General features: G+C 38.5%; 2 protein-coding genes across 2 annotated transcripts in view; both read left to right on the forward strand.

Annotated features, from left to right (window-relative positions):
* The window catches only part of LOC146479243 (uncharacterized), a 60424-nt gene extending 33860 nt beyond the window's left edge, over positions 1-26564 (forward strand). Inside the window, exons 11-24 of the mRNA XM_085111509.1 lie at positions 9508-10058; positions 10961-11260; positions 12450-12734; positions 13518-13808; positions 14598-14915; positions 16116-16266; positions 16504-16709; positions 18365-18549; positions 19422-19883; positions 20783-21253; positions 22324-22535; positions 23071-23111; positions 24431-24527; positions 25415-26564. Coding sequence (XP_084967635.1) covers positions 9508-10058; positions 10961-11260; positions 12450-12734; positions 13518-13808; positions 14598-14915; positions 16116-16266; positions 16504-16709; positions 18365-18549; positions 19422-19883; positions 20783-21253; positions 22324-22535; positions 23071-23111; positions 24431-24527; positions 25415-25601 — 3757 coding nt within the window. The 3' untranslated portion in view covers positions 25602-26564. The remainder of the gene's footprint in view (positions 1-9507; positions 10059-10960; positions 11261-12449; positions 12735-13517; positions 13809-14597; positions 14916-16115; positions 16267-16503; positions 16710-18364; positions 18550-19421; positions 19884-20782; positions 21254-22323; positions 22536-23070; positions 23112-24430; positions 24528-25414) is intronic.
* LOC146479245 (uncharacterized) overlaps positions 1-26564 on the forward strand; it is a 36328-nt gene extending 9764 nt beyond the window's left edge. The window contains exon 8 of the transcript XR_014865039.1: positions 26314-26564. The gene's annotated coding sequence lies outside the window, so the exon portion shown is untranslated. The remainder of the gene's footprint in view (positions 1-26313) is intronic.
* Positions 26565-27058: the final 494 nt, after the last annotated feature.

Raw genomic sequence — 27058 nt, forward strand, 5'->3', positions numbered from 1 at the left:
ACATCTGTTCAACACCCTAACATCATCAATAGACATAACGCGATAAGTTGCAGCCCAGTATCATGGTGTTATTTCCCTGTCAAGAAACTAATTACGTCACAGTGTCTTCCTTTACTCAAGTGTATAAATAGGATACTTGCGAATCTTAAAAGAAACCTAACAAAATACTGTGGGCTGCCCTGCGATTAACTAGCATCCGAGATCCAAGAAGAATACCACTATCCTTAGATAATTTTATGCTACAAACACAGAGTAAAGGCTAAACCAAAACTTCGCGGGTGCTCCTCAACAAAACAAAACAAAAAAACAAACAACAACAACAACAACAACAAGAAAAGAGGATGTACGTTTTTTTTAATAGAAATCCTAGAAAACTATATATAACCATGAAGCTAATAAACTGTAGCCCTGTAAGAATTTCAAGCCCTCACATAAATTGCACTCTAGCACTCAGAAAATAATGGGCTAACAAAGTGTGTCAGGCTTTTCTGCGATTCCCATTGGCTCCTGAGAAAACTCTATTGTAACTTTAAGGTTTGAAAATGAACTTTTCAAAGAGTGTTCACGACTACATTGGTTATTTTCAAATTGATAGATGTTCATTGGAGCCGATCAAAAGCGCTTTTGGGCTTGGTCGCGTTAAGGATGACGTCATCATACTAAATTTGGTATGAGTGATATTTTTATGGGAAGTGTTATTTTCATGTTCTGTGGTATCCTCCCTGGCTTCAAATGACAAAGTTTTTTTGGCATTTGCTATTTTAAGGCGCAAAGTATTCTGAGAAGGTTCTAATAATTATATTTACTTTCATAATTATTAGTAATGATGGTTTATTAGATATCACATAGTCGCACCTAGAAGTGAATTACAATGTGTTTAAAGAGAATTTGAAAATGTACAATGTCTTTTAACGCTTACTGAGTCTATACGATATTGCTGGGAGAAAGCTCTTTTTCCACCTTTCTGTTCGGCATTTAGTCATGGATGCTTAATTATACGGTTGACTTATGGTGCGTGTTGGAGGTAGTAAGTGATCCTGACATCAAGGCGGGTAGCATTTTCACAAGATAGAGCATCAGAGTAGTGCTCCTCCGGGAACAGAATACGCAGTGCTTGTTTCTGAACACGTTCAATATCATTAAGATAGGCTGTGATGCTTGATGCCCAAGTAACGCAACAATACTCTAGGACAGAAGGCACAAGCGCGAAATAGACCATTCCACGTCACTGTATTACACAAAGTGATTCCAAGCACTTTGTGGACAGAGACGAAATCCAGAGGGCGGTTGTTCACACGTGATGCTGGTAGCTCTGGTTTGATTCTAAGAGGGCAAATGAGCATCTCTTTGCATTTCTTAGGATTGAGTTTCATGCGGTTGTTAGTTCGAGATACTGTCAAGGTCACCTTGCAAGGATGATGCACTTCCGGGGGTGAAAACTTCGGAAATAGATAGATCATCAACATACTTCCAGTGACTGGAGTGCAGCGGTGATTTTAGTGCCAAATCATTGATCATGATGAGAAATAGAATAGGGCCAAGCTTCGTGCCGTGTGGTACGCCTGTATGGACCGGAAGTCACTCGGAGATCACATGACAAAATTTGACAGCCTGCAGGCGACGACCACTTAGAAAACTGCAAATCCATCTTATGAGGAACGAACGGAAGCCGAGATGAACGAGTTTAGAGACCAAAATGGTATGGTCTATGTGGTCGAAGGCCTTATTACTAAAATCCAAGTAAGAGACATACAGATATTTTGTGGGTTGCTCGAGACTGGACAGTCAGTTATGGATGGCGAACATATTATCGCAAGGATCGTTTTACCTCGTCTTTACCTTTTCATATGAAATTAAATATGATATAATCTGCTTTCTTTATTACTTCCATGCCTTATCTGAAATAATAAACGTTTTGACAATGTTGAGTCTACCCCTAACTGTTCAATTCCTCTATTTCCACATTGTAAGGTACGTGTAATTAAACAAATGTTTTCTGCGAAGTTCAGTTTCTGTCGAATGATCTTATCATACGCAAAGTGTACACCCAAAATTTTTACTGCTTTTTCTTAACTTAAGTTCTTCTAATTACATTTTTGTGTACAAGTGTGGGGGTTGAATTTAACCTAAATAAGTATTTTCGTCTTTTCACAGTTGATACGTAAGACCACAGCATGCTCCAAATTCATCGGTGACATCGGTGAATTCGCTTGAATTGGTTACTCGTTTAAAGTTGGTAAAAATAAAGCTTGCTTTTGAATCCAGTCCATTGAGTACATCAGTTTAGTCTGCACAGCCGAGTGTGCTAATCTATATCCTAGTCACGTTCGCGCTCAATGGTAAAAAAAAAGCCAAGAATTACCAATTTAATACGGCATGGTAAGGATTGTAAATGGAGAGTAACAATCTTGAACATCATAAATGTTTACAACATGTTCTTGTTAAAATACTAGTAATACCAAAATCAAACGTTTAAAACAATCGCCCCCATGGTAAAATTTCAAATTCATCTTTAAAAACACATGGATATTATTCAACTTATTAGGCCAGCAGATGTTGCCATATTAAAATGAAAAGAGGAAAAAAACAGCAAAAACGTTTCTCTTGATAAGGATAGTTTTTTGTGCTGTTCTTTTTTTCACTTTATGAGACTAGATCTGTCAGGAAAATTGATTAACGTTACTTCTTAACTCAGCCGATCTTTGCACCGAATATGAATTAATGAGTTCTTGTGTTTTTCATGTCCCTTTTAGAAGTCGACAGCTGTTCAGGGCTTTGCGTTCTGTGTACATTAGGAGTTGCTTAGGCTGGCTATCAAGATCACGTTCTAAAGTTTAATTTCAGAGAGAATCATTCAGAAACTTTCAAGTAATTAGTATTTATTTATAGTATTGTTATAGTTTTTTTAATATGTGTGTGGTTGATGTGGCCATCGTTGTACAGGCACAATTAAAGGATCCAGAATGTGACGCGAACTAATAACGAATAACGAAAGATGCACAATTTTGGCCAATGATGTTTGGCTTGAGTTCACGACTTCCTGGATCATTTAGTTTTTTAAAAAAATACATTTGCATGGTGACATGATATATATAAAAAAACTACAATTTCTTCTTCGTCGTTCTACATAATCAGTTTATTCGCGGAAGGACCACCAGAACAAAAGGACATGGGTTTTGTGGCCGGGCTGTGAAGGTCTTTATTTCTCACGCTTTAGAAAGTAAGCATAGGACGTTTATCCTAAGTCATCAGTGACACTGGATAATCAGTTGACTTCGGTAATTTCAGTAGTATGCTAACAAGTAACAATTGCTTGCTGAGAAATTTGAAATTGATGTTGTTTTTGAAAGGTATTGATATTTTGAGCGAATCAGAATCGACGCGCGTGGTACTACCTTTGTGCTGTTACTTTACTTTGCCCTTATTAAAACCTGATCTTTCAAGAAAACTGATCTTTGCGCAAAATGAATTAATGACAGAGTTCTCTTGTTTTCCATGTTCCGTTTTTCAAGCCAACAGCTGTTCAGGGCTTTGAGTTCTGTGTACATTACGAGTTGCTGAGGCTGATTATCAAAGATCAAGTAGTAAAGTTTGACTTTGGAGGGAATCATTAAAAAAACTTTTGATTGAATTTTTACTAATATTGTTGTTATAGTTTTTTGTACGCGTTTTTACATCGTGTTCGCCAAACACGTATTAATTAGCATAATCATCATGGCTTGCCGCTCCTCAGTGGACACCCACGCGTTAATAGCTATATAATACTAGCACTCGTGTAATAAAGATAAAAAAAACTGTTTAGCCCGTATTTTAAAGCGTTGTGAAACCCCTTATTCGGTTCGAATTTCATGTTGGTCGTTGTGTAACAAGGAAAGAAATTCTCCTTTTAAGAAAAAGAAAAGAAAAAAAAAAGAAACATTATTGGAAACTTTATATTGCGCTAATTAACAAGGTCCACTAGTTAAAACCGTCCTCGAATGGATACCGTCTCCAAACAAGATTCAAATCTTCGCACACTGTGCAGCTAGGTAACTAACGTGTAACTTGCCTACATTATTAGTATCCTTTACCCTTTGTTTTGTGACCTTTTAGGCTTGTTATTCAAACTCTGCTGTTCCTTAGCTCGTTTATACCCAGTGGCACATAACACCTCTTCTTCCCTCGGCGCCTGAAGCTAAAAAAAAAAACAATGTTCAAGTTTAACCAATTTGTCGTACATAAGACCACAGTTATATAAACTCCATTTTTCATGAAAAGCTTAATTGTCTCTCTGGCTCTCTTTTTGCTACTGCTAGTTACCACTTGTTTATAGCTGATATTTATGCAGAAACGAACGTTTTATTTGTGCGTTGCCTGTCAATACAAACTTTACTAATCATCCCGTCATTCGACGTGTTGCTTTGAAGAATAAAAATGCCCATTTTTAAGTCTACTGCTACTTGCATGGCAGTAGCCAACGTTTAAGTGTTAACTGCTGACAAAATAAAGATGAAATCGATAAACACTCAACATTTTTTGGCCGACATATCGAAACAACATTTCGAGATATCGATAAACATCCAACAAGTTTCAGGCCGAAGTCTTATAATTTATTGCCGGCCAGGTGTTTATCCGGCACATATCGTAGTTTATAGTGGCGATCAATATTACATATGTTTGTTCTACTTCTTCCCGCTTAACAGTTTTTTTTATAAATGATTCGACTACATAGCGAATTTAAAATCTCGTTTCTTAAGAAGAACTGGATCAAATGATCATTTGCATCGAGAAGGTGTGAAAATAATACGATGGCAAACATCTAAAGTTTAGACATGTGGATATAAAACATTAAACAGTCAAGGCGCAACCCGTCAAATCCTCCCGGGATAGAACCACCTAACCTTGCCTCTCTTCGAGATGCATCCGACTTACAGAATTTTGGCATTAAAGGATTTCACTGTTTAGTTTATTTCACAAATTAATTTGCTGTAAACATATGTGCGTATTGCGTACCTATTTTTAAAACATAAGCTAAACGAGTCCAGGCGTACCAAGCAGACCAAACTTCATTTCGTTTAATTGTTTTGTTTTTCTTTCATGCAGCTTGTCTGTCTGTACACGGAAGACGAGTAAGAAGGAAAGAAGACGACGATGACCACTGGGTGGATAGTAATATTGACGGTGAGTAAGTAGATGAACTAAACAACAGTCATAAGAGAATCTTTTTAATTTATCTCATAGTCGATCCCTTGGATTATAGAGCTCCTTTATTGGCCGACTGCGTTTTTTTTGGTGGATTATTACGAAAGTTGAAAGAACCCACATTTCTACAAAGAAAAGACCACTTTTTGTCTCAATCAAATCCAGATATCTGAGGTGATTTCATTAATTCCTTCCGAACAAACTAAGAAACCATAATTTAACAGGAATAAAGTCATAAGACTTAGGAAATTCTAATTAATCAGCTTGGTATTTATGTAAGTTTGAATAACGTAGAGAAACACCTTTGTATTCGCAAGTATTTGTGTTTTCGTTAACGTCATTTATCTCAGTGCTATCACTGTTCTTTCACGAATGTTCTGACACGACTTTGTGAAGACTCTTCCAACTAAAGCCGCTTTTCGCGGCCGTGAAGGACTTAAAACTGCCTTGATCATCATGGTTGTTGTTGTCCTCGACGTTAAACGGAGCAAAGCAGCTTTGTTCAGAAAACTTGTAACGATTTCAAATAGCTGTTCCATGGACTACTCAGCGAGCCATAACGTAGGGGTTGGCTTTTTAAAGGGATGAAATGATGAAGTACTGTTCCCTTTAACCCTTCCATTTTCTATTGACAGACCTGTACAAGTCTAATGGTCATGGCCACTGGTAAGTCAATTCTGTTTACTCGTCTGCAAGGTTTGGAGGTGGTTGGGTTATTCTGGGGCAGAGAGGGCTCCATCCAGAAATTTAAAAGTGTTCTTCAAACTCGCTAGCACTACGCCTGCAATCTGTTGTAAAACAAGATGTCGGATATCACAACTTATTCGTGTTCCAAGATGTTTGTTATGCATATTCATGTTATGTGTACTTTTCCTATTTTCTTTTTTCCGTCTCTACATTTGTTTGTTTCATTCAATAGAAGGAACAATGCACAGCGCAGCTCTATAACGAACAAATAATTAAGCATTCAAAGCTCCAAGTATTACCAGGTTACCTATGAGTTTTCACTCTTGTCACTGATCCTAGCGTATGCGTCTTTATTTAGATGTGGTTTATGACAGAGAATGCGAATACACTACAAGAAATTACACCGATCTGTGTGCATTACGCCATTGAGGTCATGCATTTTAGAAATGAATCCACGACCATGCAGTACTTTAAAATCTACACGTTCCGTTCCTTTTTTTATTTTTCGATGAGATTGCGTATAAATAACCTGAATTATCCATATATACTCAAGCGTACACGGAAAATAAACTCCTGTTACGTTTGGCAGAATTTATCTTTCACAAAGTTTCCATACTGGATCAGAGTTGAGAGACAGGGCTAAAACCCGCCCTTTAATGGGTTTAGGACATTTTTTGATGGCTTAAACGCCAAGATATACTTAATATAGTACAAGCATTGCGCAAGGACACAGGATTATGACCCCAACTAACGTTTTTGTACCTGTTGTTGCATTTTTAGCGATGACTGTCCTTGGCCACTGGAAGCTAGATGGCAGTGATCAGGACATAAGGTTGGTCAATTACTACATATTTGAGCGACCAGTAAAACATTATAGTTATTTGTAGGAAAAAGGTTCCGCTGTAATTGAACTATATGTTTCGAACAACATAATCCTGTTCAAGGTTGACATGTAAATCATTTTAGCTAACTTAGTAATCGAAAATTCGCCAACCGTTGTTTGGCACGATAGCTAAATGTTCATACGTCTCTGATACACTCGATTGCAAAAACGTTGACACCTAAAAAGCATAAACCATGAACGATGAGGCCCAACGGATTTGTGGGTAGTGTTTAAAAATTGCCCCTTGTTGGCCAACTTGACACTTTAAGGAAAGTTTGGACAGTTTTCATCATTCACCAGGTGCAACTAATTTTGGTTATCAACCGTCGCACGAGAGTAGGAAATTAACTACACTTATACCCATAAACCCATTGGGTCTCATCGGTCACGGTTTATGCTTTTTAGGCGTCAACGTTTTGGCAATCGAGTGTATTCTTGGTTTTCACATGACGTCATAAAAAACTGAAATTCATAACTAAACACAATTTTGGGTTTTTATCTTCATCACATATAAGAAAATCTAAATTTCCATCGGCTTGCTTGTTTTCAGCAGGATAGCATTCTTTGTTTTGAAAATAGTGCAGTTTAAATTTTAGATTTTTGCGCAGTGCGTGACAGAAGGATTGCAGCTCTAAACATGTCACGTACATGAAAACATCGATTCGCCTCGTGTTTTTTTTAGGTCTGATCAGCTAACATGTAATAGAAGCGTTAATGTCAATGTGTGAAAGTTCAGCAGAGAGAAGAAAGGCTTTGAAATAGCCAAGGTAAACTCCAGATGTTTTTGCTGGTTTCCGGCTGCCATGTTGGTGCCCATCAGACAGGGCACCAACATGGCGTCCCATACTAAACTCTGTAATTTTCCGTGGTACATTTTCTCGAATAACTCGATTAGGAGATATCGCACAGCCCTGTAGCTTTCACACGTTGTTTATGTATCACTCTTCTACAACATATCAATTTCTTGACTTTATCTATTGAATGGTTGAGGATTTTATTTTTTCCCTTGCGTGACGATGTGTGAGGTGAAAACCACCTATACGATTAAAATGGCATTTGGCAACGGATTGGAGTGAGACTGTTAATTACTGGAGGGCGTATAATCTGTTGGACAGTACGGTACTACACTATATTGTACCAGTTGTTCGTACGTCCCTCGTGCCCACTTGTTTTTTATTCTTCACAGCCTACATCTTGGATTTCTCGACTTCTAAAAACCTCAGTTACCCGCTAAAATTGATCCAAAATTAATTATAAACGAAAAATATTAGAGTAGCGATAATGCGTTTCAATTTTTAGAACATAACACTCTAAATTCTTAAAACATGGCTATCAATTTTTTATTGCCATGGAAAATCAAGTCACGTGAGCAAATAATTTTGTCAGATTAACTTTCAGACCAAAGGAGGATGTTACTATCTTCCCGGCATGCACCGCGTCGCAACTATATTATCAAACGGCTGGCCCCAGGTGAATCTCATTTTTCAATGGACGCCGTCGAGATAGTAACGCGGCAACTCGAGGTTTTCAAGAAATCGAGTGTTATTTACTTGAATTGCGTGGATTTAGCCGTCGATATCAGGCAGTCTTCGGAAATGCTGAATTTATAGAGTATAAGATGCTTCTCGGGCACGTGAACTTTCCAGATGAGCTGAAAAATCGGAGATTGGTGCTGTTTCCGAACACGCCGCAAACAGTGACAGTTTGAAAACGTTCGATCGACCGCTTTAAGCACGTTTCGTGCCTTTCTCGGCGACCTCTTCAGATGTTGACTTGAGGGTAATGGCTCCTACAATAAAACAAAATACATGAAGCGAAAACATGTAAAGAAAATCTTGAATACTAGGAGCTTGGAACAGAAGTCCCAAGCAATATAAATATAGGTCGAATCATGTACAAATCGCGGCAAAAATCCCTCACATTCAACTTCAACATTTTTGTTGAAAACGCGGAGTCAATAGGAGTCGATCAGTTCCCAGTGAAACTTTGAAATATAAAAGCTAGTATTTGAATATTATAATCCTATTGACTCGTCGTTTAAGTTCCGAAATAACGCATTCAAAATAGGTCATGCATATTCAATAACAACAGTCATGGTTGACAAGCCACGAACAATACGCAAAGTATTGCTGTTTTGAAGAATATCTCTCTCTGAAAAATATTCCTTTCCCTTATTTGAATGTAAATGAAATAAATAAAGATAAATTACTCACCATGGATCATTTGTGATACGAAGAAATCCAGCTCAAACTTGGCCTCAAACACGCGCATTCCTCTCACTGACCGGAAGCCATTTTACCGAAATTGGCGCAAGGTACGATGGGAAGATAGTAATATCCTCCTTTGTTCAGACCTACATGCAAACTCAACCCCCCCCCCCCCTCCCCCACACCTTGCGTGATATAAGGGGAGAGGGTGGTTGGACCCCCTCCTGCTTTTTCGTTGCGTTACGGTAGTTTGAAAAGTTTTGATCTTTAATTTAATAGATAGCCTTTTATGTCGGCTACATAATAATGTTAATATTATAGGAGATATAAGCAAATGGCGCTGCTGGGTGTCAGTGACGTCATACAACGCGATAACGTTTTGATCATCACCTCTTAGCTGAAAAAAAAAACAACAACAACAACAAAAAAATCAAAACAAAAAAAAAAATTATAATAATAATCAATTCCTGACAGGGTTTTTAAAAGAAGGTTATACTATCTAAATGGGGAGATATTGTTTATTGGTTGACGTTTCTTTTCTTATCTCAGTTTCAGTGGTAATCCATCCTATATCGAAGGGTGGTGTCCAGGAAGCAAGGCCCCCATCTTCGACCGATCAAATTCCTTCGCCACTGCTCCGATAATCGATCTCAATCGCAGGAATTTTTCCATTTCCTGTTGGATAAAACCAATGAGGAGACTTGTAACTGGCGACGACGAAACGATTTATAACGACTGGACTTCACCATATCAGTTTAGACTTGCTCTTGTAAACCGGAAGGTCTATTTTGAGCGCCGTAGCACCGACAATATCCATGAGTGGTACTACTTTAGAGGCGTTAAAGTTTCTTCGAACATTTGGACACACGCGGCAGTCACGTGGGATCACGCAACTGGAAATTCAACAATTTATGTTAACGGTAAAAACGCAGGTTATCTTACGTTTCCCTCCAGAAAAATATTCTTCTACTCGCCTACGGGAAAGCCATACAAAATTGGCAATGACGGTCACCCGCACGATCACCAGTTCCATGGATCAGTTATGGATCTTTATGTTTTTGGCACGGCATTATCACTGGATCAAATCAATAAACTAAGAGGTTATTGCCTAATTTCCTTTTTATAAACATAAGTCACTGGTTACATTTTAACTCTTCGTCGTGGCATAAGTGAAATAAACTGAAATTTAAGGCACTAGTTTTGATTGACTGATAATAAAACAGAGCCCATGATCTAAAAACCGGCTAAACTACTCGGTCTGGAGTTTTATTTTTAATTTAAATTACTTGTTTCTTAGGTTCTTTTTGTCTATTTCGTCCATGTTGCACGGGTTTAGTCATCCTTTTACCATGGGGAAGTTTAAAAAGCTAATTTAAAAACTATTAACGTTAACTACTAACGTTAACGTGAAGATTGCCTTCGCGGGGGGGCATAAACGTTTGAGTGTGGTTGCGCTAAATATCCATGTCGCAACTCATCGTATGCAACATATCGGCCTCAAGAAAGATCGAAGGTACCAGGTTCAAATCACACTCAGATACTCTCAAGTTCAGCTCTTCAACCAGCTCGAACTAAACAGCTAGTCCTCCATTTTAAATTTAATTGGTTTTGATTTATAAATATTTGCTTGAACTTAATATAAGTATTTAATGACGGTGACTCCTTTTGCTATTGGGCAAATGTTCTAAGCATCTCAGGACGATCCGAGAGACCCAGATTTCTTTGGGACGGCACCTAGAGTTATTGTCGCTTAATTACCTCTTAAATTGCATGCATTTCTATCCTCAATTTTATTTTTGAATTCCAAATCATCTTGCTGTACCTAAAACTGTAATAAACAGCTAAATACACTTCCTTTACCAGCCATGCACTTACATGTATACGATTTCCAAACAGTGTGCTTGCGATGATTAAAAACTTATTAACAGCTAATCTGTCAACTTTTTTCCCACGCTATTGAAATCGTTAAGATAATCATGTTTCTATTTATGATCCTCTGCAGGTGTACCTGTTATCGTAAACAAGGGCAAAGAAGTTACAGGTGGAACCGTTCTAGTCAAATGGGAGCCTCCCATGGAGCGAATATGTCCTGTTCTGCAGTACAACGTCAACTACAGAGAAGTAATTTTGCGTGCTGAAAAAGGCCATTGGAACTCAATTTCTGTCAGTGGAAACACCACCAGCTATACCCTTCACCTGGAGTGTTGGAAACAGTATGAAATAACCGTCACGTCATTCTATTCATACGGAGAAAGTGACAAGAAGGACAGCAAGATATGGAACTTCAACACTGGAACTAAAGGTAAAGGTTGGTGCTTAACCCAGATTTTCGTGACACTAAGAGGTAGCTATGGGTGTTTAATACTCTCTTCTGGATTGCATACTTTTATTTTCGGGCAAAAATTATGACTTTGTTTTCCTTGGTTAATCACAGGCTAAACTAGTCGGTCTGGAGTTTTATTTTTTATTCAAACCATTTGTTTCTTAAGGTCGTTTTGTCTCCTTCTTCCATGTTGCATGGTTTTAATTAGTATTCCTTTCACCATGGAGAAGTTTTAAAACTAATTTAAAAACTACGATATAGTTTTACGATTATAGTGATACGAGCAATAATGTTTCGTTGAGAATTGCTTACGCGAGGGGGCATAAACGTTTGAGTGTAGTTGCGTTAAATACCGTCGCAACTCATCGTATGCAACATATCGGCTTTAAGAAAGATCGAAGGTATCAGGATCAAATCACACTCAGATACTCTCAAGTTCAGCTCTTCTACCAGCTCGAAGTAAACAACTAGTCCTCCTTTTTGTCTGTTAAATTATGACTAGTTTTAATTAATTTTAATTTATAAATATGTGCTTCTGCTTCAGTAATATAAGTATTTTAGAACAGTCCTTCCTTTTGTTATTTCGCATACGTTCTATGCATCTTGGGACGATCCGAGGAACCCTGATTTCTTTAGGACGGCGCTTACTAATTCAAAGGTATTTTGTGCGGTTTATGGGTATGTGAAAAAAAAAAAAGATCTAAGAAATGGCTATAGATAAAACCTTAAAAAAAACAAAGGAAATTGAGGGTAACTACGCATTTATGTAGAGGTAATTAAGCTTGATTTTGAAAAAAATAAAAACATTTGTTACATCTTTATATATATTTATTTTTGGAATTATTGTCGCTTGATTATCTCTGGAAAGTGCATGGTTACCCCTAATTCTGTTTTTGGGTTTCAAAATCTCTTGCTAACATCTGTTTTTTTCCCTCATAGTTATAAGCCGTGCAAAAATACTTCTGCATTACTAGGAACCGTCCTTAAGTGGATTACCTGGAAACCTAACTATAATAAACGACTAAATGCAACTCCATCACAAGCCATAAGCTTTCCAAACAGTGTACTTCGGATGATTGAACACTTATTAATAACTAGTCTGTCAACTTTTCTTCCACGCTATTGAAAACGTTAAGATAATCATGTTTCTATTTACAATCCTTTGCAGGTGTACCTGTTATCGTAAACAAGAGCAAAGAAGTTATAGGTGGAACCGTTCTAGTCAAATGGGAGCCTCCCATGGAAAGGACGTGTCCTGTTCTGCAGTACAACGTCAACTACAGAGAAGAAAAAGGCCACTGGAACTCAACTACTGTCAGTGGAAACACCACCAGCTATACCCTTCACCTGGAGTGTTGGAAACAGTATGAAATAACTGTCACCTCCTTTTATTCATACAACGAAAGTGACAAGGAGGACAGCAACACGTGGAACTTCAAAACTGGAACTAAAGGTAAAGGTTTGTGCTTAACCCAGATTTCCGTGACACTAAGAGGTACCTATGGGTATTCAATACTCTCTTCTGGATTGCATACTTTTATTTTCGGGCAAACACCACAATTTTCTTTTCCTTGGGTAAACAGTGTTAATTAGTTTTGATTTATAAATATGTGCTTCTACTTAATATTAGTGTTTTAGAACAGTGCTTCCTTTTGTTATTGCGCATGCGTTCTACGCATCTCGGGACGATCCGAGAAACTCTGATTTCTTTAGGACGGCGCTTACTAAATCAAAGGTATTTTTGTTCGGTTTATGGGTATGCGGGAAAAGAAGATCTAAGAAAGGGTCATAAAACTCAAAAAAAAAATTGAGGGTAACTACACATTTTTCAGAGATAATTAAGTTTGAATTAAAACAACAACAACAACAACAACAACAACATTCGATACATCTTTATATTTTTTTACAATTATTGTCCCTTTATTATCTCTGGAAAGTGAATGGTTACCCCAAATTCTGTGTTTGAATTTCAAAATCTCTTGCTAAGATCTGCTTTTTTTCCGCACAGTTATAAGCTGCGCAAAAATACTTCTGTATTAGTAGGAACCGTCCTTCAGAGGATTACCTGGAAAACTAACTATAATAAACAACTAAATGCAACTCCATCACAGGACATAAGCTTTCCAAACAGTGTGCTTTGGATGATTGAAACTTATTAATAACTAATCTGTCAACTTTTCTTCCACGCTATTGAAAACGTTAAGATAATCATGTTTGTATTTACGATCCTTTGCAGGTGCACCTGTTATCGTAAACAAGAGCAAAGAAGTTACAGGTGGAACCGTTCTAGTCAAATGGGAGCCTCCCATGGAAAGGATATGTCCTGTACATGTTGTGCAGTACAAAGTCAACTACAGAGAAGAAGAAGGCCACTGGAACTCAACTACTGTCAGTGGTAACACCACCAGCTATACCCTTTACCTGGAGTGTTGGAAACAGTATGAAATAACTGTCACCTCCTTTTATTCATACAACGAAAGTGACAAGGAGGACAGCAAGATATGGAACTTCAAAACTGGAACTAAAGGTAAGGGTTTGTCCTTGACGCAGATTTCCGTGACACTTAAGGAGTACCTATAGTTATTCAGTACCCTCTCCTAGATGACGTTCTTTAATTTTCAGGCAAAAATCATGATTTTGGTTTCCTTGGATAATCACAGTTTTAACACTACAGATAATTGCTCCTCATTAAATCTTTCCTCAGGGTCGCCATTAGCAGCATGGTTGCATAATAATTTTTGAGGCAGGACTATGATCTAAATGACTTTAGTTCTTTAGTTTTTATTTTTACTAACAGAGTCCGCGATTTATAAGCTCTTTTGAAAGCAGCCAACAAATGTGAATATAAATATAAACTATAATACACAAGTTTCTTCAAAATAAATCGTTTGTCTCACGGTTGTGTAGTATAGGTGTAGTTAGCGACGTTTCCTCGTCTTCATCAGGCGTTGGTGTCGACTGACTGCATGCGGATTGGTGGTAATTATCGCATTTTGATCATTTCCACACCAATACAATCATGAGATAAACAATCAAGACTGATCAATCATTCAAAACTATGATAAACGAAGATCAAAATAAGCCGTTTTTCAAACAACACAGTAACATTTGATAAGGTTTTCCCCAAAGGCGCAACTTGTGTCAAACTAATAAATGTTATCGTATTGTCTTGAAAATATGAGCTACCCAAAAGATTTCTTAAGCCATTTCTAAATTTTTTGGATACAGATAGGCATGGGCCGAGGAAGTTCGGGGGATTTGGAACGATTTTCCCCGCAATCAAACAACTTTTTTTCTTTTTAAACATTATGTGCAGATACACTATTGCCCCCTACAATAACAAACAGCGAAACTGAAACAGTGGGCTGTGATGTCAACGTTACTTGGATTAAACCTGTTGATAACGGATGTCCGCTGATCATGTATTCGGTGTACTATCGAGAGATACAGTCACATGAAACAGGAGCTCCCTGGCAGGAAGTTAGAATCAATGACAATTTGAAGACTCATCATGTTCTTCCATTAAGATGTGATACGCAGTACGTGATCGAAATGTCCGCCTGGAATGAGTTGGGTCAGAGCAACAGATCAAGAAGGTGGAATATAAAAACAAACTCAGACACGTTTCCAAGAAGTAAGTATTTGGGTCCTTTGGCATGTTTTATCAGAGAGTCGAGGGTATAAAGGGTGTGCTTAAAAGTAACTTCATCCTGGAACTGAAATCCGCATGCCAGATGGCGCTACTCCAGATCTTCTGCCATCTTCAGTGTCATGTATACGAGCGCCTTGAATAACCCGAGATACTTCCGGATGTAAATTGAACGGGGGAGGGGGGGGGGGGGGGGGAGCTCGATAAGTTCAGTTGTAGGGTTGTCAAAAGTGTTTGTCTTATATACCAAGACTCTTGTTTTTGTTTGAGACGTTTCAAGGGAATAATAACAAATAATACACCATTTCCGATATATTTTAAAATTCTAGCTTGGCTGCGAGGCTTCGGGGAATAAAGTAACAGAAGTTACATTGAAGTTCACAGATGTACAAGTTTAAATTTATTTGTTTTATTCCCCCAAACCTCGTAGCCAAGCTGAATTTTATTATATCGGAAATGGTCTATTTGATGGATCTGAAGAACGTAATAGGTTACTTTCCAAACCAATTGGTCAATTTCAGCTCCGGCATGCAGTATCACGCTGTGAATGTTGTACACGGGGTCGCAAAAATGGGACAATTTATTCTAGATAGGGGAGGCAGATAAAAGATTATTATTTGAAAGAAAGTCAACGTTGACAAGTTCCAGCTACCTTCTCCACTCAAGCCTTGGCCAGTTACTTCCTCGAACACAGTCTCTGCACGCGAGTCAAAAGCAGCAAAAACAAGGATATTTTTACAATTACTGTTATTCGATACCATCAGTTACTATGTGCGGCTGATTTTTACGCCTCCTCTCTGAATGTTGAACAGCCACACCAAATTAGGTTTTGGCCAAAAATAAAAGATCTTCGTCCGACTATTAAAACTTCCCTAACAGCAATATGTAACAGTACTAAGAAATAGGCAATTGTAGATCCTCTCTCCACCCTCACCCCATTCCCCGCAATGGATAAAATCTCCTATTTCTCTTTGATAATAATCATTGAATTATCCGCATACCATTAAAATATACACAAAGTTCGTGACGGGGAATAATGTTAAGAAATATTAGATGGGTAAACTTGTGTTTGCTTGAGGTGGAAAGGGACTGGCGTCATTTCTAATGTTAGTTTAGATTGAACAGGGCAATTGATTGACTTCCGGCCTCAGTAACAGGAATTATTCTCTTGACAATCATTTTCAGACACGAGTTCTCGGACATCTTCAGCCTTGATGATTGGTTTAATATCGGGGATGGTTGTCCTTCTTGTGATCACTTTCATCGTGGTGACATCCTGGATTCATAAAAAAGCAGCGAAAAAGAAGAAGTTGGCACGTAACTCGGAATCCCGGAGGTATTAATCTTTATACATCTTTCAAAACATTTATAACTATCTTTCACATAACTTCTTTTTACTAGATACATCACAAGTTTCAAAATAACAATATTTACACCGTTTAAAAATATATATATTTGTACTGACTAAGGCCCAAAATGTCTGTCTTCGGTTACCGGACAAAATTCGACCAATGAAAATTAGCATAATGTGGTTCTTCCTTTCTTTCTTAATTTTTTTTTTTTTTTTTTACAGATCGAAGTCAACTATTATACCCCTTCGACGATGGGAGGTTCTACCGGAACAAGTCGAGTTCAATGAGGAGATTGGTCGTGGCGCATTTGGTAAAGTGCTCAAAGGTGATTTCAGGGAGTCACCTGGAATTGAGGTGTTTTACAAGTCCAGAACTCAGACTGTCGACTTTAAAGAAGGCCGGACAGTAGCTGTTAAAGTGTTAGAAGGTAAACGACTTGAGACATATTAACCTTTTACTTACAGGATCAAAGGGTTGAAACCAAAGAATACCTATTTGTAAATGCTAAGAACAAACAACGTCGCTTGTGAAAATGCAAACTGTAATTTATTTCAATGAATATTTTCTTTTTTAGGGCGAGATTACAAGTTACGTTCGGAACCGTTAATTAGGGAACTTGAACACAGACGTTTTTGAGCCACGGACGGTAACCGAAAATAAAATTTTTCCCTTTTTGGAGCGTTTTCACGCCATCGCGTTTGTATCGTTAAGCCACAGTCATCAAGAAGAGCTGTTTTTGCTGTCCGTGGGAAGGAGCAAAACTACGCCAAGAAAAGAAACATTTGACTTTCGGTTGCCGTCCGTGTCTCACGAACGTCTATCGCAGGGGGTGATGGCGGAGACGATTGGGGGGGGGGGGGGGGGGGGTAGCTATCGCGTGCTCACTGGAGGCCGCACGTTTATTGAGTAAGGTGAAGCAACAACTACAAAGGTGCATACGATGATAATAGCTTATGAAACAAAAAAGTAAAACTGAACCTGGAAGAGTACGAACGAGCATCCACAGGATGAAAAAACCTCCCCGCGCTCATTACGGCAAAAACTGAGGAAAATTTCCAGGCCCTATCGATAGTACCCTCCAGACCTGCCGGTCACAGCTAAAATGGGCGTCCTGCAATACTTGTTGTGTTATTCAGGGGGGCCTTGAAATTTTAAAGAGTTGCAATTCCTCAAACCAAGGGGCAGAATTAAAATATACATTAGGTGTACGTAACCCCAGTATTTTGATAAAAACAAGAAGTATGATATATGGTGACAACGTATTTATTTCGTTTTTCCATTTCTTGAATAGAGGATTATTCAAAATGCTATTGACTCCCAAGATAAAAAAAAAAAAAAAGAACCAAGCTAAGATGCCAAATAAAACCCCAAGATTTCATAACAGAGGAATGACCTTTGAGACATGCAACAGTAAACCACAGGGCTTTAATTAGTCACGATAATCTCATAACGAGGTACAGTCTACCACCAATACACACAGTCTCAGAAAATGGTTTATTTAAAATAAAACAGTGCTCACAGTAAACCACATATGAGCCTTAGGTGGCCCACACAGCATGCAAAGAGCTTGATCCGGTTTCTGTAGGATGAAACAACTTAGGGTAGCGAGTGCTGGATGGGATGCTAGTCCATTGCAAGGTTATCCCCTGGGTTTTGTAACCATTACTCCTGTGCGGATAGAAGCAATATGGAGCAAAGTTTCTCGTGTAAGTAAATAATGCAGTGGCAGGAGATAGACCTCGAGAAACGGGACCTTCAGATACACCCCTGAAAATAAGGCGAATATCAATTATATAATCTTACAACTACATAGATCATGGAAATATGTTAGTGTTTGGTACATGGATATGGTACATGTTGGGATACTGTAATTAAATTTTGGTTTCTTTTCTTAATTTCACGAGAAACTGTAGCTTATTTTCCACAACTACTTAGAGGAATTTGCACTTCAGTATAAGTGTTAGCTGATGAATTATGTAGTTCACCATATGCGAGGCTAGAACCAACACAAAGGCACTGTCAAAAGACAACCAGACATCGTATTTCAAGCAGCATTTTAGTTCCAAAATATTTTATTTTTAGACTCTACAGATAAAGAAGCAAGAGACCATCTTCTGGAGGAAATTGAGTTAATGAAATCGATTGGTTCTCATCGCAATGTTGTGAGCATGTTGGGTTGTTGGGTTAACTCAGAACCCATCTTTCTGCTGCTGGAATATCTTGCATATGGAGATCTACTGCACTGGCTAAGACGAAAGAGGCAACAGGTGACATAAATAACTCAATATACCGCGGTAAAGTGGTCATTCTAGTTGTTTCCAAAGGGTCGACCATTCAAATTTATTTCACCACAATCAGCAAGAACGGTTTCATCAACGGGGCATATAAAAGAGTTGTTTCGAGAATTTGTTTTATTTGGCTGGTAATATACCGTTGAAAAATTCGGCCAAACTTCCTAAAGATTAAAATGTTTGTACATGTATCACGGAGGTGCGTCAGCAGAGATTGATTAAATGGTGTCTGGGACCAAACAAACTACTCCGTACTGAATATGGAGATATGAATTCCGTAAGAATAGGTTGGGCTGTTCAAACGTGGATCTATTAGCGACATTGAACTTGCCTTGGAAAGGTGTTCGAGTAATTGGAAAAATCCTTCTAACTTTCTGCAAAATCGTTTCAAGAATACCTTGAAATTAAGAGGACAGCACTCAGCTGCCTGTATACGTCTGAGTGGTATTGTTCATTTGAAGATCATAACAGTCCTGTTGACGAGGCAGTGTACACACTTTTTTGATAGACGAGAATGAATATACGCCATTCTGTGGTTTTAGTCTCGTATTCTTGATTAGAGATTAGGCGGAGGGCTGTGGAGAAAGGCTAACTAGGTGGTTTTGAAATCAGCTCAAATGCGTCACTACTCTACCTCTTTCAGCGTGCGTACGCCTCTATTGCTCGCTTTGGCGAGTGGAGCCATACACTAGTATAAGTCCACCTTTCTGACCTCTTTGCAAATTCTTGCAACTTCTCAAAATGGTCATAAAGTTGTTTGAGTAAGGTTATGAATCACGGCTGGACATTTTCCCATCTACAAATCGTCTCACCCTCAGCTTTTGCTCCTTGTAATTTTCCTCCTTTAGAAAACCTATCGAAAGTGTTATGATAACGAGGGATTTACACATGATGCTGAGAAAACGCAACATGGCACCAAAGATGACTCAACATTAATGCCATTGGCTGAAAAGACAGAAGAAAGTGAGGAAAAGTTGTGCTGTAAAGAAACATTCTCTATTGCAAGTGGGACTGCTAAAGACGGCGGAGGACACTTAGATGCAATTAAAGTGCAAATTTTCAGTGCAGATGTTAACTCCAATGTACGTTTGGATGAAAACGAGAGAGAAAGCGAGCAGATAGTTTTTCGTGGAAAGACAACGAGGGATCAAGCCGTAAAGATGGATGTTCAGGAGTTGACTTGCTCTGTCTGTCTCGTTAGTCCAGAAAATGAAGAGGATGGAAACAAAAGCAAGGGAGACAAGTCTCATGACGGCGAGGACTCACCGAAGGAGCTTTCTTATTTTGAGCAGCAAATAGGACTGGAAATGGTAAGTGGCTTTTGTTTGTTTGTTTGTTCGAGTTACAACCACTTCAACGCTAGCTATTGGTAGCCATTTGTTAATTGATTTGTCCTTAAAACACCTTGCGTATACCCGCAACACGTCAAACAATGCAAGGAAAGATCAACTGAACGTCTGGACTAATAATGTTTTACGTAAACATGATTTGTGGTGCATGTAATGGGATGTAATAATAACTTTGCCCGACTACTTCCCCGAACAGCTAGTAGTCTTCATCAGGCAATGAGGTTGACGGATTAGAATTCGCCATTTATAAGGCAAAATTAGGTTGTGAGTACCCGATTTCTACCCGTACTTTTCCAAGATAAAGCTCTCTCGTCATAAGGCCATAAGTCAGCGGCTGCTGTTTATCCTCAGGAATTCAGGAAATTCCATTTCTATTCCTAAGAGCTTAACTCAAAGCAACCCTGTTTACTTTTAGAATTGTTAATTCCAGAATACTTAGCTTGGTGATGGAAAAGTAATGCGGACAGTGTTTGCTAGACAGGAAAGCATATATAGCCGTTTTAGTTCAATTATGAAGAAGCCAATGAAGGTTTGTAGCAAAAGTGAAAAAAAAAAAATTAAAAACAATAACGAGGCTAAGGTACATAGCATCAATAAAGTAGCTCCAAACACGTGGCATCTCTAGCCATTTTCTGAATCGAAGTTGGTGACTTAGATAATTAACATAAATAAATTTTCTCCAGAGTTTAACGCTTGTGCCGTATGCTTTAGATGGACTATGTATTACAAACAGTCTAGAATGATGGACTGAGTGCTTCCAAACAGTCTCAAACTATCCTTTAAACTTTTGTATCATTTTTACGTACCGTCAAATTTTCTCTTTTCAGTTTTTTCTGTTTCCCTTGATTTTCATGCTTTAGGAAAGCTATCAAGAGTGTTACGACAACGAGAGCTTTACACTCGACGCTGACAAAACGCAACTTGGCGCTGAAGATGATTCAAAAGTGATGCTACTGGCTCAAACCTCTGCCGAAAGCAAGAAATGTGCGAGTTATGAGGAAACTACGGCTTCAACGATTGCTGAAGGTGGAAAGGAACATTGGGATATCCCTCAATTGGAAATTTGCAGTACATGTGATAACTCCAAACAACTTCAGAAAGAAAACACAAGCGAAAGCGTAAGGGTTGACGCCGGTGGGTGTGGGGCACTAAACGTTGATCATGCTGCAGAGGATTCCGAAGGCTTGGCTTGTTCTCCTCAGTCTGTAAATGAAAATGTTACTCCAGGAAATGCAGAGGATGGAAACGACAGCAATGGAGATGAGCCTCACGATGACGATTTCTCTCCAAAGGAGCTTCTTCGTTTTGCTTGGCAAATAGCGAGGGGAATGGTAAATAATGTTCTTTTGTTTTTTAGAGTGTCACTTGAACGGTGGTTGATGAGGTTTAAGGTTTTTATTATTACACACTATTTCAATGGCTTACAACAAAAGGAAATTACAATATATAAGAAAAGCAATATAAAGACAGCATTAAATTACATAAATGCGAAAAGTAAAATGTCCGCAGTGACCAGAGAGCTTAGGCTTTCGAGTTAGTCACTGCCAAGTGCAACTAACTGGCGTTTAACCTGCAACTAACTAGAGCAAAAAAAAAAAGTAAAGAATAAGAAAAGTGCAATAATAGAAACATACTACAATTTTTATATATAAAACAATAGAAATAATAATTAATAGTGAGGGGAGTACCTTTTAAATACCCAATATGCATTGGGTATTTAAAAGGTACAATTTGTACTGCTGGTAGAAGCTATTATATGAGAGCTTTTTTTTATTTAGAGGAAATTTTTCCCAAATTTTTGACCCCGAAAATGCAAAAGTGGCAGCTCCATAATTATTCATTATCTTCGGCCGGTGAAAATTAAGGTTTCATACAAATCTGGTGTTGTAGCTATGAACTTCAGAGGAAAGAGTTAGGGTTCCTCTGAAAATGTTAGGAATATTAGTAGTATTGTTAGTAATTTTATGTGTGAAAAGGGCACCTTAAATTTGTCAATGTTTTCAAGTGTAAGAATACCTAAGATATTTAAGTATGGCATAGCACTGTCCCTGCTACAAGCAAAGAACATGCTACGCACACACTTATTCTGTTTAGTTTTAATCTTAAGCAACCTGGTCTTGTAAGCACTACCCCAGCTTGTGATACCATAAGTAATAGGCATACGTTGTGCGGGTAACAGATCAGCTTAAACTACTGTCATGTTACCATTTCTTAGAGAGTGGTTTAGGGGAAAGAGGAGATTTTTAATTTTCAGAGATTGGTGTTCATTATTTATCTTAATAGGAATCTAGAACGTATCTATTGTCAATCGCGACTTCTTTATGAATTCCGTAAAACTTAAAATTCATTTATACATCGATCTAGTATGGATTGATTAATTGATTTTCTATTCCTTCCACAGGCCTTCTTGTCAAGTAAAGGATTCATTCACCGCGATCTAGCGGCACGAAACATTCTCCTCGGAGAGGGCAAAGTGGTCAAAATCTCTGACTTTGGACTGATGCGCCACATTCACGGAGAAATCTACAAAGTCAATAAAGGCACGAAACTCCCCGTGAAATGGATGGCACCCGAGGCACTTTTTAACAGTGAATACTCTACGAAAAGCGACGTGTAGGTGTTCTGACATCTATCTTAATTAGGCATGCAGTAATTGTTACCCAGCATCAAGCATTAAGGGTTTTATATATCCGGTACAATAGGAAAATGTCTTTTTTATGAGGGAGCCTCTGCGGAGGAGAATTGCAATAATACCCTCGGAGTTCTAGAGAGGGGTCGGCTCTATCCGTCTAACATAGATCACAAAACATGGCCTGTCTAGATAGCGTTAATTGAAGAAATTTAGAAGAAAATGCGGATGGAGATTTCGTCATGAAAAAACTCTACAATGTATGCGCAATGATCGGGTTGTAAAACTCTAACTCGGGATCCTTTTGTAATTTTACAAAAAATCTCTGTGTAGGACGACAGCCACGTTGGTGTTTTCTTGTCTTTCTTTATCTACGGTAATGATGTCTTTTTCTTTTCTCGACAGTTTTTTTTAATGTTGTTATTTGTAATTTTTCTTAAATCTGTATGTCATTTAAACGTCAAACCTAGAACACGAAGTTTATTCATTTATTCAGATTTATCCTGTAATTTTTTTCAGATGGTCTTTTGGAGTTCTGCTGTGGGAGATTGCCACAATGGGTAAGAAACCGAGCAAAGAATTACTTGTACATTTACCATTTGTCAAGTCTTTTAGAACTATGCAGTGAATAATTAATTGCTATTAGAGCGGTTTCTAATTGAGTGTCGTAAAACAAAAACCAAAGTAATTGCTCTGGCCAAACGCAACAGATGTAATCAACACAATGAACCAATCAGAATTAGAAGCAAATACATGTAACTGGCGCCAAGCGCGGGAATACTCGTGCGGCCAAAACACGATTGGTTTTGGTTTGGATTCCCATTGGTTGAGAAAGTGGCGCGAGTTTTGTTAACTAATCACAGAGCGTAGTAATGCAAAACCAAAGAATACGCGAAATTACCTTCGACACTCAATTGAAAACCGCTCTAATTGCCTGGCTGCCTGATTGACTGACTGGCTGACGGATGGACGGAAGGACCGACCGATTGATTGACTGACAGGTCTGACTCACACGCTCACTGATTAGCTATCTCACCTGATAATGATTGATCATGACTTCAGATCAGTTGACGGTGATTGTGGGTCAGGGTGTGACTGGTGTGGCCAATCCAGGTCCTGAAAGCTTGCCCACACGTGGGACAGATGTGGGCGAGTGCTGCAGCTCAATTGGCAGCCACGATTCTAAACGCTTCTTTGACGCTATTAATTATGTGTACAGACACCCGTCATTCGGCTCCTCTCCCCTTCTCAGCTCCGAATGACTGACTGGTTTACTGAATCATTGACTCACTCATCCACTGACTGACTCACGCTAAAAAGAAGTTGACTCAGTGACTTGCTGAATGATTCACCCAATGACACACCAACTGGATGGCTGAGTGACTGACATAATGTTTGATTAACAGACTCACTGGCCTGATGACTCACTGCTTGCTATTTTTGTCTCGCTTGTTTGCTTGCCATGGATTGGTCGATTGATTGAGTGAAAGGTGGTGACTGGCTGATATCTGTCTGCTTGATCGACCGACCAATCCATCGACTGGATGGCTAAGGAAGAGGAAAGGGGCGAAAAGAAGTGGAGGTCAGGAGGCACAGTGTGCAAATTATTTTAGACAATGATCTTATTGTCAATATGCTACTCTTCCTTTCCTAAATGGAGTAAAGTGCTGCAACTACAGCTGGTGCTACCAGTGTTGTATTTTTCACGTAACTTAACTCTTAATGATTGTTAGATCTTAACCACGTCAAAAATAGGAAGCAAAAGTCCTTTTAGACTAACATCAATTCAGACACCTTCACTGGAGGGTACAATGCGTCCGCGTTTTTATATGTACAGATTAAGTATAGCATATCATTAAAAGCATGATTTATTTTCAAGGAGGAAATCCGTATCCTGGATTAGACAACAAAGAAATGTACAATCTTCTCAAGACTGGCTATCGCATGGAGAAACCAGACTCTTGCTCTAGTGAAGTGTAAGTTGTTGTTTTTCTCTCTTAATATGATATATCTTTAATGAAGCTGATACGTAGTTTGTTGGTTACGGTAAACGAATACTCAAATGTCTCTCCTTAGGAGCTTAGATAAGCCATTTCTTTTTAGAAATGACCAAAGTAATCACTGATATTTTAAAGAGAGTGGTCATAAGTTATTTCACCACCATCATAATCATGATCATCCGACTTATGATATTCCGCTATAAGTGTTAATTAGGCCACCAATAGCGTGACAGTCAGTGTCCATTTTTCTTATGCCTGCCACTTTTCCAAAAGTGTTCCGTTTGTACCTGCAGCACCTTCACCATTTGACTTTATTCGCTCTCAGGCCTGCACATCAGAAGACCTTTCGAAAATCTTTTCTAGCCCATTTGATGCACACATGCAGCTTAAGTATACCTTCCAAGTCTTTTGCTCCAAAGAGTGACTCTGAGGTCTGGTCGGGTCTTTTCATAAATCCGGTTTTCTGCAAATTCCTTGACAAGCATATTGCTTTTTGAGTGCCACAGTGAGGAATTCTTTCCTTATAATTCCCCGGGATTGCTAGCCATGTGAAGGAAATTTGGTTTGTCGAGGTAAAATAAAACCTCTCAATCTCAGCGGCATTCCAACCCATGTGAGTTACAATACCTGCTGAAGACAAGGGCGATCATGACACCAAAGAGCACTGGTAGCCGCAGACATTTCTGGCGTCTGGCAGACTTCAGTCACAGTTTTCACCTAGTCTGTGCCCATCCCTCATAATAAACTTTCTCTGCCCGAAATATTTGTTCTCGCCAGTACAGGACTACAAAATGCAAAACACAGCGTTTATTCAAAAAAGAAATCGCCATTGAACAATTCGTAATGCTGCAGTATTTTTTTAGATTCCAGCTGGTAATGGAGTGTTGGAATGAGAAGCCCAGTGAGCGACCGACATTTGATCAGGTGACGACAATGTTGGAGACAATGCTTATGAAGAACACCCCTTACTTTGACCCTGGATTGCTGGATGAGTCGAAGGCCTACTACAATGTGATGCCGGAGGAGGAGATTGTCGTGGAAGCCACGTAGAAGAACCGCAAGCCCATTCAAACCGTTGTTATAATTGATAAAAAGATCCAAACCATGTTTAGATTGAAGTTTACATTTTAACCCATTTGAAAAAGACTACGGTTATTCCGTTTCTTAGTGTACTAATTATAAGAGTATGTCAGACATTTTTTAATCTATAGAACATCTTTATAGATAAGATTCATGTTTTTTCGGCATTTTGGCTCTTTCTTGGAGTGCTTGCTATTTGTCAGAACTGGCTGGCTAGAGCGGTCAGTTCGCAAATGGACTTTACCGATTTGAAGGTTAATTTTTGTCTTAGTCCTCCGAATTTCTTGAAAATAGCGCATACCATTTTCGGAGTCATTACTTTTCAAGATTTTGCACTACCATGTCTTCAAAATGACGCATTCGATTTACAGACCAGAAGTTACTGCCAACCAGTTCTGCACATTAAAAGCTTTATTGGTCACCAAAACGCAAAATAAGGTACAAAAGGAACATCTATGATTCTATCATGTATATAGGATAATTTAAAGACCAAAGACAGTTTCTTAAATGAGGCGTAAAACGTTGACATAGTTTTTGTTAATATTTTAGTTTAATAGTTTCCAGATCGTGTCATTTGCAGTTTCAAGGAGGTCTAGTGCATAAAAAGTTATAATTATATTCTATAGCGTTTGATGTTATAATTAATGCATTACCAGTTGATTTAATAAAAAAAAAGTACAAGTTAACTTGTTTACATATAGCAGATACCAAAAATGACCGTAGAAACGAGAACAAGGATAAATTCGAAGATAAAAACTGTAAAGACAGGATTAGCTGATAAAATGCAACAACATGCTAATAGTAAAGGCTTTTATTCGGTTAAGAGAAATGCCTCTCTGCAGAATTTACTTTGTTACTAATATATTTACAGGATTTGCGATTATTGTTATTTCAGCTGAGAGTAAAAATTAAAAGGTTTGGAATCGGACATGACTTTATGACTTGTGACTGTCTGCTAAGGCTTATGTCGAAGGATTTGGTCGGTAAAAGTACTAACCCCCTTATCAAACGGTCCAGAAGAGGAACTTTAGTCTTCTTATTGTTTTCGAAGCTATAACCATGCGCAAAAGAGTACCCTGAAACTGCCTTTTTTTTAATATTCATTGTATTGCGACTCAATTTGGCCGGGCTCAGCGCATTGCACCTATAGTTAATCTATTTTGATCTTGCCGACGAAGGACACAATCAGCCCATGCATGCTTTGGAGCATTCTCGTATCATAGATATCAAAATATGACACACAAAATTCTCAATTTATGAGACACGTGGCGTGTATCCGAAATTGCTTAATGTGTGTCCATTGGTCCGCGAGGACTTTCAATCAATGTTAATCGGAGTACCTGGAATACTGATCTGTAACTTCTTCGCTTGTAAAACCAAAACCTACCTGCTTTGATCTCCAACCGTAATTTCGACCGTTCTGCCTT

This window comes from Pavona decussata, unplaced genomic scaffold (genome assembly GCF_977016875.1).
Source record: "Pavona decussata unplaced genomic scaffold, jaPavDecu1.1 SCAFFOLD_61, whole genome shotgun sequence".
In the NCBI taxonomy this organism is placed as follows: Eukaryota; Metazoa; Cnidaria; class Anthozoa; order Scleractinia; family Agariciidae; genus Pavona; species Pavona decussata.